Source organism: Moschus berezovskii, chromosome 10 (assembly GCF_049115385.1).
Source record: "Moschus berezovskii isolate FMDL1 chromosome 10, NW_MosBer_1.0, whole genome shotgun sequence".
In the NCBI taxonomy this organism is placed as follows: domain Eukaryota; kingdom Metazoa; phylum Chordata; class Mammalia; order Artiodactyla; family Moschidae; genus Moschus; species Moschus berezovskii.
This window is the reverse complement of record NC_142469.1, coordinates 77,115,320-77,133,018: the sequence shown is the minus strand read 5'-3', so window position 1 is coordinate 77,133,018 and position 17,699 is coordinate 77,115,320. Positions and strand designations below refer to the sequence as shown.

The following is a 17,699-nucleotide window of genomic DNA, read 5'->3' as shown; positions in this document are numbered from 1 at the left end:
GGAAAACTCTGCAGTGGCCACAGGATTGGAAAAGGTCACTCCTCATTCCAATCCCAAAGAAAGGCAATGCCAAAGAATGCTCAAACTACCACACAATTGCACTCATCTCACACGCTAGTAAAGTTATGCTCAAACTTCTCCAAGCCAGGCTTCAGCAATATGTGAACCGTGAACTTCCAGATGTTCAAGCAGGTTTTAGAAAAGGCAGAGGCACCAGAGATCAAATTGCCAACATCCGCTGGATCATGGAGAAAGCAAGAGAGTTCCAGAAAAACATCTATTTCTGCTTCATTGACTATGCCAAAGCGTTTGACTGTGTGGATCACAATAAACTGTGGAAAATTCTGAAAGACATGGGAATACCAGACCACCTGACCTGCCTCTTGAGAAACCTGTATGCAGGTCAGGAAGCCACAGTTAGAACTGGACATGGAACAAGAGACTGGATCCAAATAGGAAAAGGAGTACGTCAAGGCTGTATATTGTCACCTTGCTTATTTAACTTCTATGCAGAGTACATCATGAGGAATGCTGGGCTGGAAGAAGGACAAGCTGGAATCAAGATTGCCGGGAGAAATATCAATAACCTCAGATATGCAGATGACACCACCCTTATGGCAGAAAGGGAAGAGGAACTAAAAAGCTTCTTGATGAAAGTGAAAGAGGAGAGTGAAAAGGTTGGCTTGAAGCTCAACATTCAGAAAACAAAGATCATGGCATCTGGTCCCATCTTGGGAAATAGATGGTGAAACAGTGGAAACAGTGTCACACTTTATTTTTTTGGGCTCCAAAATCACTGCAGATGCTGATTGCAGCCAGGAAATTAAAAGACACTTAATCCTTGGAAGGGAAGTTATGACCAACCTAGATAGCATATTAAAAAGCAGAGACATTACTTTGCCAACCAAGGTCCATCTAGTCAAGGCTATGGTTTTTCCCATGGTCATGTATGGATGTGAGAGTTGGACTGTGAAGAAAGCTGATCGCCGAAGAATTGATGCTTTTGAACTGTGGTGTTGGAGAAGACTCTTGAGAGTCCCTTGGACTGCACGGAGATTCAACCAGTCCATTCTAAAGGAGATCAGGCCTGGGTGTTCATTGGAAGGACTGATGCTAAAGCTGAAACTCCAGTACTTTGGCCACCTCATGCGACGAGTTGACTCACTGGAAAAGACTCTCATGCTGGGAGGGATTGGGGGCGGGAGGAGAAGGGGAAAACAGAGAAAGAGTTGGCTGGATGGCATCACCGACTCGATGGACATGAGTTTGAGTGAACTCCGGGAGTTAGTGATAGACAGGGAGGCCTGGCGTGCTGTGATTCATGGGGTCGCAAAGAGTCGGTCACGACTGAGCGACTGAACTGAACTGAACTAATACTCATTTAATATTAGCAATGCCCAGAAAAAAATGTAGAGAAAGAATAGACGCCAGCAAATTAACGTTTATTACCTCTAGGGCTCCTGGAAGAGGAAATGGCAACCCATTCCAGTATCCTTGCCTGGAAAATCCCATAGCCAGAGGAGCCTGGCGGGCTACAGTCCAAAGTACTGCAAATAGTCAGACACAATTGAAGCAACTTAACACACATACACACATCTCTAGGACTTGGATTAGACCTAACTTAACTTTTTAAGCAATATAGTTCTATAAAAAGTTTAATGTTTCAGAAGTTTGTGCTTTTTTATAATAATAAAAATAATGTAAAAATTTAATCTATTATTTCTAGATAAAGTTTCTGAGTCAAACCCTCTCCATCAATATCTCATCTAAAGTGATATGGGTTTTTTCTTTTCAAAATGTGGGTCATTTTGAAAGAAATGCTTTCAGAAGGAAACCGCATATGATTAATGCTAACTTGAAAAGATACTCTAAAATTCTGTGGTCTTCTTAACATCACATGTTGAATAAAGCTATTTGGGATCATATGATCATATTGCAGACTTCCCAAAAAGGCCACAGAGCCTATTTCTAGTAATGTTATAGAGTTCATCTTGAAAGCAGCTGGGAATATTTAGGGAAATAGTCACAATTTGGAATGTAATTAAATTCTTAGTCATTAGGGTAAAGAACATACCAGACAACAATCAATATGCCAGGCTTTCTTAGGCCAAACAGAATGTGAATTATAAACCTAGAAATAAATTCCAGAGAGGAAAAAAATTCCTTATTTGTTTCTCCTACTTACCAAGTATGTTTTAAGTTCCAATGGGTCAGTTTCTCCAATCTGATGATCTTGGAACACTGAAAAATAAAATTACAAGTGATTAAGAGCAGGAACAATGCCCATTTGGAGTAAAGCTAACATCTTTCCTATTCGAGTGTGGTCTGTGGGCCAGATGGGAGTTTGGTAGAAATGCAAACCTTGGCCCACCCAGACTTACTGAGTCAGAACCTTCATCTCCACAAGACCCCCATGTGATTTACGTACACATCAAATTGAGGGACTCACTAGTGTAGATTAAGTTTATTTCAAGTAAAGTTACATAAAAAAAACCATTTGCTTTTCTTCAGGTCATTAAATTCTACAGTAATGTATATAAATAATATGAGAAAGATGTTGCTGTTGCTCTTTTCTTTTAATCTCTTTTCTACTAAAAAAAAACTATATTATATATCTTTTTCTGGGTATTTGTTTCTGTAAACTAGAAAAAAACAGGAAAGGAGGAATTTCCCTTAGGATAAAGGACACAGGCAAGACCTTCAAGGGCAAATACCAAGCTGGAATTATTGTTCTGTTAAAAATCCTTTTTTGTTGTTGTTGCTGTTTTTAATCAAAGGATAAAAGAAAACAGTTATCCCAGTAGATATTAACATTTTAATGTATGAAGTTTGAGTTAAGAAGAACTGGAAGAACCCAGTTAGGATGCCGCCATTAGAGTTTACAGATAACACAAAAACTAAAATTTTTAAAAATATTTAGGAACAAGGCTTTTCCTAACTTCCCTGTGTAATCCATAGGACAGTACCATCAGTTTCTGCCCCACCATACATTCCCAGGTGTTCTCCATTTCCTCTGAAACCCTTCTCATCCAGAGCACCATCTCTCTCCTGGGTCAGAGCATTAACCCCCTAACTGGTCCTCCTTTCTGGTCTCCCTACATACCTGCTTGCCTCTCTCCAGTCCTTCTCAGATGGCAATCAGAAGGACCTTTGTAAACATAAACCAGACTGCCAACTTTATGACTTAAAGTCTTCCACTGGTTCCTACACAATGGCCGAATAGGCCCTCTGGGGAAAGACCCCTGCCTCCTTCACCACAGGTTACCCCACTGTTCTTCCCAAATACACCCACACCAGCCTCAAGTCCTTATTTCTGGCTCTTTTCTGCCTCTGGGTCTTTGCATCTGTTCTTCTCACTTCACCCTAACATATATACTCTGGCTTTTTTCACACTCAGCTCATTCTCATCCTTCAACTCAAAGGTAACCTTTGCAGACAGGCTTTTCCACCCTGGTCACATTATTTGAAATAGCACCTGACCCCTCACACCCCAGTGACTTTATCTCATCACTCTGTCTTTCCTAGTATCCCATGTGTGAAAGTGTTAGTCGTTCAGTAATGTCCAACTCTTTGTGACCCCAGCGACTATAGCCCACCAGGCTCCTCTGTCCATGTAAATCTCTAGGCAAGAACAGTGGTGTGGGTAGCCATTTCCTTCTCCAGGGGATCTGTCCAACCCAGGAACTGAACCTGGATCTCTTGCATTGCAGGCAGATTCTTTACCAACTGAGCCACCAGGGAAATCCCATAGTACAAAACATAATAATCTTTCTGATTGGGCCTCCTGTTAATTGCCTGTCTCCCCAGCTGGACTTTGTGGTCTGTGAAGATAGGACTGGTCTATCTTTTTCACTGTTCTGTCCCTAGCACACAGAGGTGCCCAATAAACATGTTGCTTCATCAAACAACGAATGAAATGAAATGAATTAACATTACCAAGACATGTTTCTTAGATGGTTATTATTACTGTCAATTATTTCTTAGTAACTTCTTTCAAATAGAAAAAAAACTGAAAACATCCCAGAGGTATCATTGTACTATAAGTCAGCATTAATATCACCTTCAAATCTTTCATCAGTATAATAATCTCTAGATATCATGGCCACTAGACTTAGGAGAATATGTCAACCAAGTCATCTAGCTCCAAATCACCTTTGATAGTGCCCGCATATATTTTCTTAAGAATCACATCTAATGTCACACCTATGATAGACACACAGATAGCTGTCTACACAATCTGTTTTCCTTTCTTCCTTCCTTATAGAACCTGCACTGCTGTGGGAACAGAAATGTGTCCAGATAGCATTTCTCAGCTTTCCTTGCAGTAAGGTGAGGGCCATGAAACACAGTTCTGGCCAGAGAGACAGAAACCTAAATCTTTAAAGAAAGTTTTGCATTCTTCATAAGGACTCCACTAGTTGCTATGAGTTGCCTCCACTAATTTCCAACCTGAGACTTGAACATGGTGGCTTCAGCCACAGCAGCCACCACTCAACCACAAGGAAAATATGAAGAGAATCACAAAGACCTTGGATCTGATACCCTTGAGACATTGAACCAAAATCAGCAACTACTAGTCTTCCAAAGAAAGAAGGAGGGAAGGAAGGAAAAAAAGGAAGAAAAATTGACACACACAAAAACTGAAAAATCTCAATAATACTGTACCTGTGAAAGAAATTAAATCTCTAAATTCTCTCTCAGGAAGAAAACTTTAGATCTGGGTTACATCAGTGATGGCTTGAAACCTTCAAGGAAGAAATAACACCTATCTAACACAAAGACTTCCAGAAAAAAGAGATAAGGAAATATTTCCAATCTCATTTTGTGAGGGCAGCATGGGATATCAACATTGAACAAGAATTTTGTGTGAAAGAAATACAACTATAACAAGCAAATCGCTCCCCTGAACACATACATAAAATTCATGACACAAAATATAAGCAAAAAATTAAATTCAGTTGTAAATTAAAAGGATAAATATTGAAACTAAGATTTGCCTCCACTAAATGTGCCCAGGTGATTTAATATTTAAAATCTTTTAATAAAATTCAACAAACTGAAAGAAAAAGAGAAAACTCATATGTTGTTCTTTACTCACTAAGTCATGTCCAACTCTTTGCCACCCCATGGACAGTAGCCTGCCAGACTCCTGTGTCCATGGGACTTCCCAGGCAATAATACTCTTGTGAGCTGCTATTTCTTTCTCCAGGGGATCTTCCTGACCCAGGGATCAAACTCATGTCTCCTGCATTGCAGGCTGATTCTTTTACCAACTGAGCCACCACGGAAGCCTGAAGACCCATATGGTCATCTCAAAAGAGCTATAGGGAAAAATAATCATTTGATAACTCATGTTCATTCATGGTAGAAAACCTTTTTAGCAAATTAGGAATACTGAGGAACTTAATCTGATAACCACAAAAACACAACAAAACAGAAAAAGCCAAAGGCAAACACTATAATTTATAACAGAAGAAGGTGTGTTTCGTCAACTGGCACATAGGAGGTACCCAATAAAGATCAGTTGAATGAATAAAGTTTAATTTATCTTATTTAAAAACAAAAACACTAAAATATGCCTGTTATAAAATAAAGGTTTCTTAGTAAGACAGTAACTGCTACTAAATAATATTTCCAAACAAACAGAACAACATACATACACTATCACGTGTAAGACAGATAGCTAATGGGAATCTGCTGTAATAGCTCAGGGAGTTCAGTTCATTGCTCTATGGTGACCTAAATGAATGGGATGGAGGGGGATGGGAGAGAGGCCTAAGAGGGTGGGGATATATGTATACACAGAGCTGATTCACTTTACTGTACATCAGGAAACAACACAATATCATAAAGCAACTATGTGTGTATGTTATTCACTCAGTCATGTCCAACTCTTGGCGATCCCATGGACTGTAACCCGCCAGGCTCCTCTGTCCATGAAATTGTCCAGGCAAGAATACTGGAGTGGACTGCCATTCTCTTCTCCAGAGGATCTTCCTGACCCAGGGATTGAACCTAGGTCTCCTGCATTGCAGACCTGGGTTTGAACCCTGGGTCAGGAAGATTCCCCAGAGAAGGGAATAGCTCCCCAGTCCGATATACCCCTCAATTAAATACATAACTAAATAATCTGGTAATGGCACCAATTGTTAAGAATTTACTATGATCCAGTCACTTCACATTCATTACCTTATTTAATTATTACAAAAACCTCACAAGGCAGATACTATCAATATATGCAATTTACAGATGCAGGGGGGGAAACAAGGCTTAGAGTCATACAGCTTGCCTAACTCATAAGATACTAAGTGGCAGAAGGGTTTGACCTCAAGCAATCTGTCTCTCACAATACCTTTTTAACCTCATGTGTTACCCTATCTTCGGTTTCTAAACCATTTTTCACTTACAGTATGTAGTTTTTAAAAACCAATAAGAACAGAGAAAAGCAATAAGCAGAGTCCAACTTCCTAAAAGGAGATATGAGACATAATGAAAGTGCTTGTAATGGCACATAGTGGAGCCAAGATGGTGGTTTTAATAAAATTGAGAAAGAGTGGATTGCTTTCCCACAGAAATTGTGGAAACACAGAGGCCGTCCAGCCTAAGAAATATAAAATTGTTCATGTTTTTGATCTCTGGACCAAAGGAAAAACTACAAATTCCAATGCTTGGAACATTAAATGGAAGAGTTTTAAAGGAAACCATTATTATAATCATGGTACCCACCAGCACTCTGAGAGTCCAAGCCCTGTCAACATTTCTTTATAAGTTTACCATTAGGACTTTCTAACTTATCCTGCATTATTCAGCTAGAGCCGAAAAACCTTAAATGTGAGATTTTAACTTGTGAGTGATATTCCAAGAATTACGCAGAGGAGAATGGATATCATGTGATACAGATACAATAGAAAAATGTTTGGCTTCTGCAGCATTTTAACAGGTATTAGCCATCTTTTACTTTATTTTTCTGGCTTTGGAAGAAGGTTTAGGGGAGGAGGGTTGACCTGGGATGGAAGATAATATTGTCAACTCAATCATGAGCAAAATTTTTAAAGTTTAGTATGTTATGTACAGTTTGATAAACTCTTTAAAAACCTAGATACTGTCTCCACTTTCTGGGTCTACACAAAGGTTTGAAATCTCATAAAGAAAGATTATTTTTAAGAACTCTGGCACTTTCCTTTTTGTCTGAATCATAAAAAAAAAAATAAAGAACAGTCATTTCTAATCCTGTCCAGTACATTCCAGCTAAATAACAGCAAGAAACAAAAGGAACTACTATTTGGTCATTTCAGAACTTCAACAAACATTGAGTTAAAATCTTTCCTCAATAAAGGTTAAGGCTAGAGAGCCCTGATCCTTCTGAAAATGCTTCTGTTATCTCTAACCTCCATGTTCCTTGACATTATTATTTTTTTCATCTCCCTTCCTTGAGATGACTTGCCTTTAAAACTAAATCAAAGGTGAAAATAGAAATGTAGTAAATTATATCTCACAAAGGCAAATGAAACAAACTTATTTAACAATTCAACTTGGAATTATATTTCATGCCACCATTTATCACGCTTGAAAACCATGATGAATGGTTTTGTAAGATTACAGTACATAGCTAAGTCAGAAGAGAATGAATGAAACAATGCAATCCATCCAATTAATTACGGTCAGTCCACACAGTCACACAATATGGAAGAAACCAAGAAAAAATAGGCCCCTCACAGACACTGAAAAATAATGAATTGTCCAAAGCCACTCTATGTTTTTGGAATCAAATAAACATAACAGCATGTGACTTCTTTTCTTAATTGACCCAATGAGATTTTTACCTCACTGGATCTTGAAAAAATACAGTGCACAAGAAGTTCTAACTTTAAACTCCCTCTGCCTCCTAGGATTACTAAAAGTCAATTGGTTGATTAGTAAAGGGCAAAGTAATTTAGATTTCCTGGTAGGGCCTGATAATCCTTACCAAAAAAGTTGTCAGACTATTTTTACCTAAACTAGAATTTCTGCTTCTGGGTTTATTTTACGTAACAAACTTACACATCAAATATTCACTTACTGGGTAAAACATAAAAATAGACCCATTTTAAGTAAACTGTCCAATAAGTAAGAAAAGTCTTGAAACTATGGGAAGTTTATCTCTTTCTACAAGTATGCTCTAAATCTTATGATTCACACAACTTTCTCATGTCGATTTCTTGGCTACAAGTACATCCTAACATTAAATAAAAATGGTTTCAAAGCAAACTAGTTCATGTGTCAGCATAGTCTAAAAATGGAAGGCATCATCTTCTAAGTAGAAATGGTGTTAAAATTCTGAAGTTAGAAGGTTTACTGTAAGTAAGAAGCCAAAAGTTCAGATACTCAAAACTGATCCAAACCTTTTGGGTTGGAAATATCACAAAAGTGGGCTTTTCCATGAAATGACTTGTATTTCCTGTTTTTAGTTAAGCTGGAAGTGTAGTAGGAACAATACTCATTATGGCATGTCATTGCATCTACTTTGGGTTTGAAAACACCAAGCAGAGACTATGAGCATGACAAATCAAAAAAAAAAAAAAAAGTATAGAGGCGTTCTGGGCTAAGAAAAGGAGAGTTAATGGGAACAGAATTTCCTAACTTGACCACCAGTCTAACCATAGCTTGGACGACCAACGTGCTATGAGTCACTAGCAACTAGCTCCAAAATAACACAAGAACATCTTGGGCTAGATTATTACTGGAGTATATTGTTAATAATATTTCCAGAAAAAAAACTAAGCAGAAGCAGTTTGAATAACTGTTCAAGGGGTAAAATGGTGCACATTAAATTTCATTTTCAGAATAATCTGGAAACGAGATGATGCAAACAACTTGCTAGACAGATAAGACAAACATCTTGGTAGACATTCACCACATTCATTTAGAAATTTCAGGCAAAAATCACAGCTCTCATCAACAGGGTTGATAATAACTCTTCACAGGAAGAGTGTGGAATTGTTAGACCACAGACTAAGTCTCAGAATGTCTATGGATTGTGAATACAGAGGTATATTTTGCATTTTCCAGAAGACCACTTAATGACATTGTCTGTAACTTAATTTCCTTCACTCTTCAAAACTAAAACTCCTTAGTTGGTCAATTCAAACTACTAACATACAATCACTTAGTTAATATACATATTAACTGTACAATAGTGGTTATGCATACTCAGTTAAGAAAGAAAATTTGAGAGCTGTTCTCCTTTTCTACTTGATTGCTCCATAATCAAGGGCACATTGTGAAGTTGGACAAGTCACTTAGTGACGTAATACCTAAGGGTCCCCTTGGAAATATTACTTGTCCCCTAACAGATCAATCCTCAAAGATGAAAAAAAACAAACAAAAAAATTAATAATAATGAAACAAGGAAAAAGAAAATGAGTGTTTAAGATTTGCATCCAGAAAGAGAAAGCCTCAGTAGCATAATATATTGACACTAACTACAAATGAAGTTTGTGAGTCCTTGCAAAGAAGAGTGAAAAGTAAGAGAAAATGAAATGAGATAGCAGAACTGAGACACAGGTCTGGGTGTCACTATCTTCCTCATCCATTCCTGTGTGGGGGGTCTGTCCATCCTAGAAAAAGGAGCAGGTCAAGCAGGGTGGGTCAGGATGGCATCCCAGGTATCTAGAACTTGGTGGTGCAGTGGCCAAGATGAGGAACACATGTACACCCGGGGCAGCTTCAGGTATGGCAAAAACAATACAATAATGTAAAGTAATTAGCCTCCAATTAAAATAAATAAATTAAAAGACTTAAAAAAATTTTTTAAATTAAAAAAAAAAAAAGATCAAACAGAAGAGCAGAGGCACATTGCTCAGAAGTGGCCCTGGAGAAAGTTCTCCTCCAAGACTAGGGTGTGAAGCCAAGCAGGGAAAGAGCCCATAGATTCTGGAATAGGGAGCTAGGCCAGAACCACAGTCTCAAAGACGATGAGAGGGCCTAGCTCTTTGCCGAGAGCAAGATGGCAGGCCCAGAATGTGCTCTTGGTGGGTACCACGAATGAGGACATGTCCCACAGCCTGGGGCAGAGATCCAGCCCTGGAGTGTGCTATTTCATCCTGTTTCTGTGGTTTTGGGCAATCTCCCTTTTTCCACAGTTGCTGCCTCTCCCCCTTGTTTACACCCTTGACTTTCATATGTGTGTGACTTGTGTGTCCTGAGGAGTTTGTACTCCAGATGTGAGTGGCACTTAACATGAAAACAGATTAATCAAGTGCATATACAGTGTGTTTATTCATTGTTTCTATGGCTGGATTAATTACTGAGCAATTTTACTCAGTTGAGTAATTGAGTTAATGGTTAAAAAAGAGAGATAAAGAAATAATGGGTTTCTTGTTTGGTGGCAGTCAGGCTTCCTTCCTGGAACTGTGCTGTGGGCAGGCTCTGAAACTGGCCTGTGCTCCATTGTGAGGCCACCTTCAATAGATGGTAAAACCTAGAATAGAATTGCTGGACTTGAACTAGAAGACTTTGTATATTCATAAACCTTGATTCCATGACAAAAAACTATGTTCGTTTTCCTGAGAAGGACTTGCCTAGCTGAGGGAATTCTGACAACAAAGGAAACTCAAACTACACAGAAAAGCCAAAAAATCACAAACAATGTAACTCTCCTAATTTCTCAACTACCTGAAGATGAAACCCTGATAGTGAGTTATTTACCGGGGCAAAAACCATGTCTCATTCATTTTTCATTTCCCAACATCTAAGCATAATGTCTGGTGGGCATTCTGCAAATACTCAGTGAGCTGAATTATACTGTGCTGTTTCATTTCCCCATCGCTGGTCTCCTTTCATCTGGGTAACAACTGTACCTGACCTTGGCTCAGCCTTCATTTCTTCAGAAAGACACTACTTGACCTCCCCAACTTGATCCACTCCCCCTAATGCTTACAGTGGTACTATTATGTACTCTCCTTCTAAGTACCTATCCCAGCTTTATTTTTATATTTATTTGCAAGGCTCTTTGATATAAACAATGCAAACCAAACCAACAACCAAGTCTGAGGAGGCGAGGACTGTGTCTTATGGTTTTTGTTGGCCCTCAGTAAATATTTGTTAAAGTAGTGAACGAGGAACCCATAATTTTCATGGTTTCCTCTCATTCTAATAATACGCACAAGACCTCAAATAATATGAAATAAATTATTCAGCACCCATTGACATAATAGAGCTGGGAAAGTAAGTTTGTGCCACAGGCCACTCAGTCAGGAAGAATTCTGATAAGGCAAAGGAAAAATGAAAATACCTTTCATGATAGCCAGAAGTACACCACCATGGAGTGTACCATAGAAATTTTCATGGGGAAATTTTGATTCTTTTTAATCATCCAACTAATATGCGAGAGAGCTGTGTAAATGAGTAGTTGGGTGAGAATAGGCACAGCTTGCTTTCAACGATGGTCAGCTTTTCTAGTTTGGCTCTTTTACCTGATACTGTGACAAAGAAGACAATTTTATGGCTGATTTATATCAGCCTTGGCCAAAAGTAAAAGTTCAGTTCTCCTCTTCAACCATAGAATATATGCACCAGATACCCCTGGCTCTTTTGGAAGGTAGAAAAGAATCTCAGTTCTGTCACTGTGTGACTTTAGAAAAATTACAAACTTTTTCTGTTGTGTCCATTTTTTAAATCTGTAAAATAAATACTTGATGTATTGATAATAATACAGTAACTCTGTGGAGATTAAGTAAGGCTATATATTAATATCTAAAGCATTTGGCACAGTATCGTAAGCTCTTGGCCAATGTTGTTATTATCATATGATTTGTGGCATTATTACCACTCTTTCCATGTATTATTTTATTGGAAATCAAGGAACTGGTTATACTGAAGAGTACTGGTTAAAGACTCAAATAAAAAAGACCCAATACCTTCATTGACTCATTCTACAAATGTTTATTGAGCTTCTGCACAGCATCAGGGTTGACCAGCTCCCAGAATCAAGTGGGTGACTTATTGAGAGGTTGGAAGGGAGAGGGTAGAACTGTGGAAGAATAAGTGAACCATAAGTTAATGGGACCAAACTGAGGTCCAGACCTTGAAGACAAGAATTTCCCTGGTTGGTTGGGACTCCATACTTTCTCTGCAGGGAGCACAGGTTCAATCCCTGATTGGGAAACTATTAATAAGATTTCACATGGTACGTGACATGGCACAAAAAAACAAACTCTGAAGACAGTGAATATAAACAAAGTGAGTCATGTACAGAACTGAACCTCAGTCTTTGGGCATCATTAAATCTTAGAAAACTGTATTAACCTTTCATGAGAGGAGATGCCAAGGTTGGAGAACTTTTTTATCCATAACTGGCCCCTACTTAATCTACAATATTATAGAAAAAAAAATCCACATCTTAAATGATCTTAAATCTCATCAGAAATGGTTTGTTTTATTAATGTCAATCATTCATGATAATATCAAGAATTATCATCCAAAAATGAAATGGAATTCATTTCAAGTGTATTCAGAAATGGAAGCCTAGTACACACTTAAGGATGAAAATCCAGCCCAGTGAGGAACAGTGAGGATAATTTCTAAATATGTTAAGCAATGAAAGGAAAAAGTAAAAACAGTTCCTCAGACCAAAGACCTATATCCCAGGTTTGCTTAAGGCTGGTCTTAAAGAGAATGAAGTCTGCAGCAGAGGAGCAGAAGTGAATTATCTAAAAGTCTTTAAATTCTCTGCAGTGTCATGGTTGGCTGATTAGTCTCCACCAACTACATATCTGGTTTCCACAAACAATGTGCATTCTGAGATGCCAGAATCATCCTGCTAAAAATACACAACTCAGGAAACCATATTCATGGACCCAAAATGTCGTGTGCTTTTTTTTTTTTTTTTTGCACTAGACCAGAGATTAGAAGAGGGAAGAGATGGCTTGTCAGCTGCCAGAACTGTGCTGTGAAGGCTATCTGCAAACTAACATTGAGCCTGTCATACACACTTTTACAGGTGCTGGAAGAAGATGTGACATGCTTGCATCAGAGACAACTGACTTTATTCCTCTTAGCACTAATGGTAGCCAGAAGATCAGTATAGAAGGTCAGGTGACACCTGGACATATATAGTAAGCTTTATAGGAGAGGGACCCTGAGTTTAGGGAACCTGAATCTTTTATACTGGGCAGTAAGCATGCCTGCTCTTTGCTCTGAAGGGAGATATTATCTCCATTTTTAAAGGCTGTTCACTATACAAACAGTCTGGAAATAATAGAATGGAACAGTTATTTTTTCTGCTCACAAGACAGAGAAATGTGAGACTCACTCCAAAAATTGTCTCCCATGACATTGACACTCACAGAACATGCTTTAGTGCTTGGCATCCTGTGGGTTGACAGCTGAAATAACTGTGGATCTGCAAAAGCCCTTTCTGATTCAGGATGTCATCTAATCTGAACAAACCATTATTGCACATTCCCAAGAACATTTTCCTGAGCTTGTCAATTGTCAAACCACCTACAGGTATTCATCTTCTCTTTTTTAAGGTCAGCAGAAATTTCTAAAACTATTGTCTTTTCCCATTTCCCAAAGACATTGAAGGATTCATATTTAGAAGGCTTCTGGAAAGTAGCAATGAGTGAGCCAAGTCACCACAACTAGAGAATCTGTGCACCACAACAAAAATCCTATGTGTCACAATAAGACTCCAATGCAGCCAAATAAATAAACAATATTTTAAGTCTAAATAAAAAGTAGTTAATATCCTGCCATTCTAGTATATAAGTATTTCATTTACCATGAAAAGAGCGTTATATAATGACAAATATTTAATGTTTAAAGAATTGACATTTTCACACAATTTTTACTTTCTAGTTAAGCCACTTCAAGATACATAGCATTTGTTTATGTATCTCTCTATATATTTCTCTTATACCTATGAAGGAAATGATGACATTGTCATCAGCTTGATATTCCCAGGGAGTAACATGGTGCCTAGTAGGTCCACAGAGCAGGTGATCAACAGATGAATAATGAGTTAATCAGTTAAACATTGGGAGGATTTGCACTGATCCAAGGGCATGCCCATCATGCTGATATCAAGCTAAATGGACTTTCTGTCAGGTATACCTCTATAATAAGAGTGGAGAAGATTAAAGAATCTGGATTGTTAAAGGGCTCTAATTTATAGATTATTTACTAGGAAGGATATATGGTACAATCAAAAGAGCAGAAGAGGAGAAGATATTTATTCAAGAACTGGCTCTGCCACTGTCCGTCTGGGAATGTCTTTGAGCAAGGCACACACTGTCTATGGAGTCAGTTTTCTCACCAGTTAAAGGAGAGGTACGTGGGACTTCCCCAATGGTCCAGTGGCTAAGGCTATGCTTCCTCTTCAGGGCATGCATGTTCAAACCCTGATCAGGGAAGTTCAACAACACAAACAGAAGAGGTACACTCATGAGTTTTGCAGGAGTGGTGAGTTTTGCAGGAGTGGTGAGTTTTGCAGAAACAGTGAGTCCAGCTCTAGCCCCCCATTCTTACAACACCACAGGTGCTCTTTTTGGGTTTTATAGATTCCATTTGTGCAATAAGGTGCTATGGTTAGAATTTTGTAAAGCTTAAGACCACATGATCAAAAATATTTTTCCAACTTTACTATTTATATATATTAAACTGGATGAGAAAAAAAGAAGCTGCCAATTTCTATAATCAGAGCCAAAAATTAAACTATTACTTTTATGGTACTTACTTTTAGCAGATTTTCTAAGACAAATTCTCAAGACTTTCATAACTTTTAAACTCACATACTTAGTGAATATTTAATCCACGTCTTAAATTCACTTACCTAGAAATCATCATAAAGTTTCTATCCTGAGGACTAATGCCACATCTAAAGGGACTTCTTAGTCTATTTAACAATTTTTTTTTCAGAATAAAGCCTGAATTTCAAAGCATGATAATTTAATTTAGTAACTAAGCTTCTAATTAACCTCACTTATGAAATTTTTACAAATTGAAAACATTATTCTTCTGTTTCTCATTTACTGGCCCTTACACTGGTAAAGACTCTGATGCTGGGAAGGATTGGGGGCGGGAGGAGAAGGGGACGACAGAGAATGAGATGGCTGGATGGTATCACCGACTCGATGGACATGAGTTAGTGAACTCCAGGAGTTGGTGATAGACAGGGAGGCCTGGCGTGCTGTGATTCAGGGGGTCGCGGAGAGTCGGACATGACTGAGCGACTGAACTGAACTGAACTGAACTATGAGCTAACAATGCTTATGAGCAAGATCACTGGTGCACTGAGAAGCACTTTTTCCAAAACTGAATTTCTCCTGGTGCCGGATTTTTTAGTATTTTGATTGGGGAAAATAAATCTTTCATTTTCCTTGATAATATTAATAATTAAACTAAATATAATAGTATTTAACATTTGGGGAGCATTTACTATATACATCAACACTATTACAAACACTTTAAATAAACAATACTTCACTGAATTCTCACAATCTACCCCAAAGGTAGGGTTTGCTACACTCTCCATTTTCCAAAGGAGCAGCGGAGACATAAACTTTCACATTTAGTGAGGAGAAGAACCAGCCCTACCCAAACACCTGCCTCCTGAGCCCAAGTCTGGAACCACATTGCTATATGTCAGCATCCACTGCAGGACATTAACAGCCTGGGAATGAAATAAACCAAGATGATGATTACTAAAACAACATCCGTAAGTCAGAATTCACATTACTCTTTTCCATTTATGTTTATTTTTCTCAGAATATATTTTCCCACAGTAAATTAAATAAAATAGGATGAAGTAATGAGAAAAAAAACAAAACAATGGAGATAGAGCTAAAGTCAGTAAACCTGCCCTTAACACAGTTCTGCCACTAACTGGTTTATGTGGCTTTGCACAAGTCTTTAAATATCTATTCCAAGCTTTAAGAGAGAAAAAAAAAAAAACAAATCTAACAACTTTACATAAAACTCATGAGACTTTTAGGGAATCATATCAATAGTACTGTTAATCAGCAAAACACATGTGAAAATTATTATTATTAAACGAATAACTGTAAATAATAGGCATGTTTTATTATACGATCCTAAACTAGCTTTAAAAAAAACCTATTCTAAGACAGTTTAAAAATGGCTTCCTTTGTTTCATGGAACTTTTCCTAAAGATAACACTAAAGTTGTCACTACTTCCTGCATGACTCTTCATTACTCTGCAACTTCCTGAAGATGAACCACATTAAATAAACTCAAGAGAGGCCAGAGTTAGAAGATACAGTACTTAGCAAACACTATTTAAGTTGATTCATCTTATAGGATAGATGCTTTGCCTTTTATTTTTCAGAAAAAAAAGAAGCTGAAATTAAAAGCACATATTTTTTATCTATTGATGTTGAGTAAAATCTAGCCTATAAGTGGAAACACTAAACAGTAAGATTTTGGTCGATATGTGATCTTATGCTAGGCTTTCCATGAGGACTGTTCCTTTCTTCAACACCATACCTTTTTCACAAAGGAAGTCTGCCTCTAGCAGTCACTTCATCTTGCTACCTGAAATCAAAGGTCATGGTGTTATTCTCAGGAAAAGCTAAAAAGAAAACTCCTATTCTTAAATTTGCTAGTTGTATGCCCAAAGTTGAAATTACTTTTTCCTCCTATTCAGGATTTGCCCATATAAAAATATCTGCTAACACCTATATATGTAGAAATTTATAACTGTTTAGGGTAGCTATGCTTTAAATAAGTCAACCCAGTAAAATGTGTAAATTAGTTTTCAACTTCTTTGGGATTAGGGAATGGAGGTGGAAATTTTATCTTTGCATTTGTTTTTCAAGTTATGGCTAATCATATGCATCAAGAATTAGTCCACAAATTATATGAGTATAAAATTTAAAAACTACCAATTTTTAGTTGGGTTTACTTTTTATTTAATGTCCTCAGTTCAGTTCAGTCGCTCAGTCGTGTCCAACTCTTTGCGACCCCATGAATCACAGCACGCCAGGCCTCCCTGTCCATCACTAACTTCCGGAGTTCACTCAAACTCATGTCCATCGAGTCGGTGATGCCATCCAGCCATCTCATTCTCTGTAGTCCCCTTCTCCTCCCACCCCCAATCCCTCCCAGCATCAGAGTCTTTTCCAATGAGTCAACTCGTCGCATGAGGTGGCCAAAGTATTCCAGTTTCAACTTTAGCATCAGTCCTTCCAATGAACACCCAGGCCTGATCTCCTTTAGGATGGACTGGTTGGAACTCCTTGCAGTCCAAGGGACTCTCAAGAGTCTTCTCCAGCACCACGGTTCAAAAGCATCAATTCTTCAGCAATCAGCTTTCTTCACAGTCCAACTCTCACATCCATACATGACCACTGGAAAAACCATAGCCTTGACTAGACGGACCCTTGTTGGCAAAGTAATGTCTCTGCTTTTTAATATGCTATCTAGGCTGGTCATAACTTTCCTTCCAAAGAGTAAGCGTCTTTTAATTTCATGGCTGCAATCAGCATCCGCAGTGATTTTGGAGCCCAAAAAAATAAAGTCTGACACTGTTTCCACTTTTTCCCATGAAGTGATGGGACCAGATGCCATGATCTTTGTTTTCTGAATGTTGAGCTTCAAGCCAACCTTTTCACTCTCCTCTTTCACTTTCATCAAGAGGCTTTTGAGTACCTCTTCACTTTCTGCCATTAGGGTGGTGTCATCTGCATATCTGAGGTTAT

General features: G+C 38.1%; 1 protein-coding gene across 1 annotated transcript in view; it reads right to left on the bottom strand.

Moving 5' to 3' along the window:
• Nucleotides 1-16,889, bottom strand: part of LOC129560936 (uncharacterized) — a 131,690-nt gene extending 114,801 nt beyond the window's left edge. The window contains exons 1-3 of the mRNA XM_088840758.1: nt 16,486-16,889; nt 15,577-15,652; nt 2,186-2,241 (exon numbers count right to left, since the gene is read on the bottom strand). Of these exons, the coding sequence (XP_088696884.1) occupies nt 2,186-2,241; nt 15,577-15,615 (95 nt within the window). The 5' untranslated portion in view covers nt 15,616-15,652; nt 16,486-16,889. The remainder of the gene's footprint in view (nt 1-2,185; nt 2,242-15,576; nt 15,653-16,485) is intronic.
• Between the last annotated feature and the right edge of the window lie 810 nt (nt 16,890-17,699).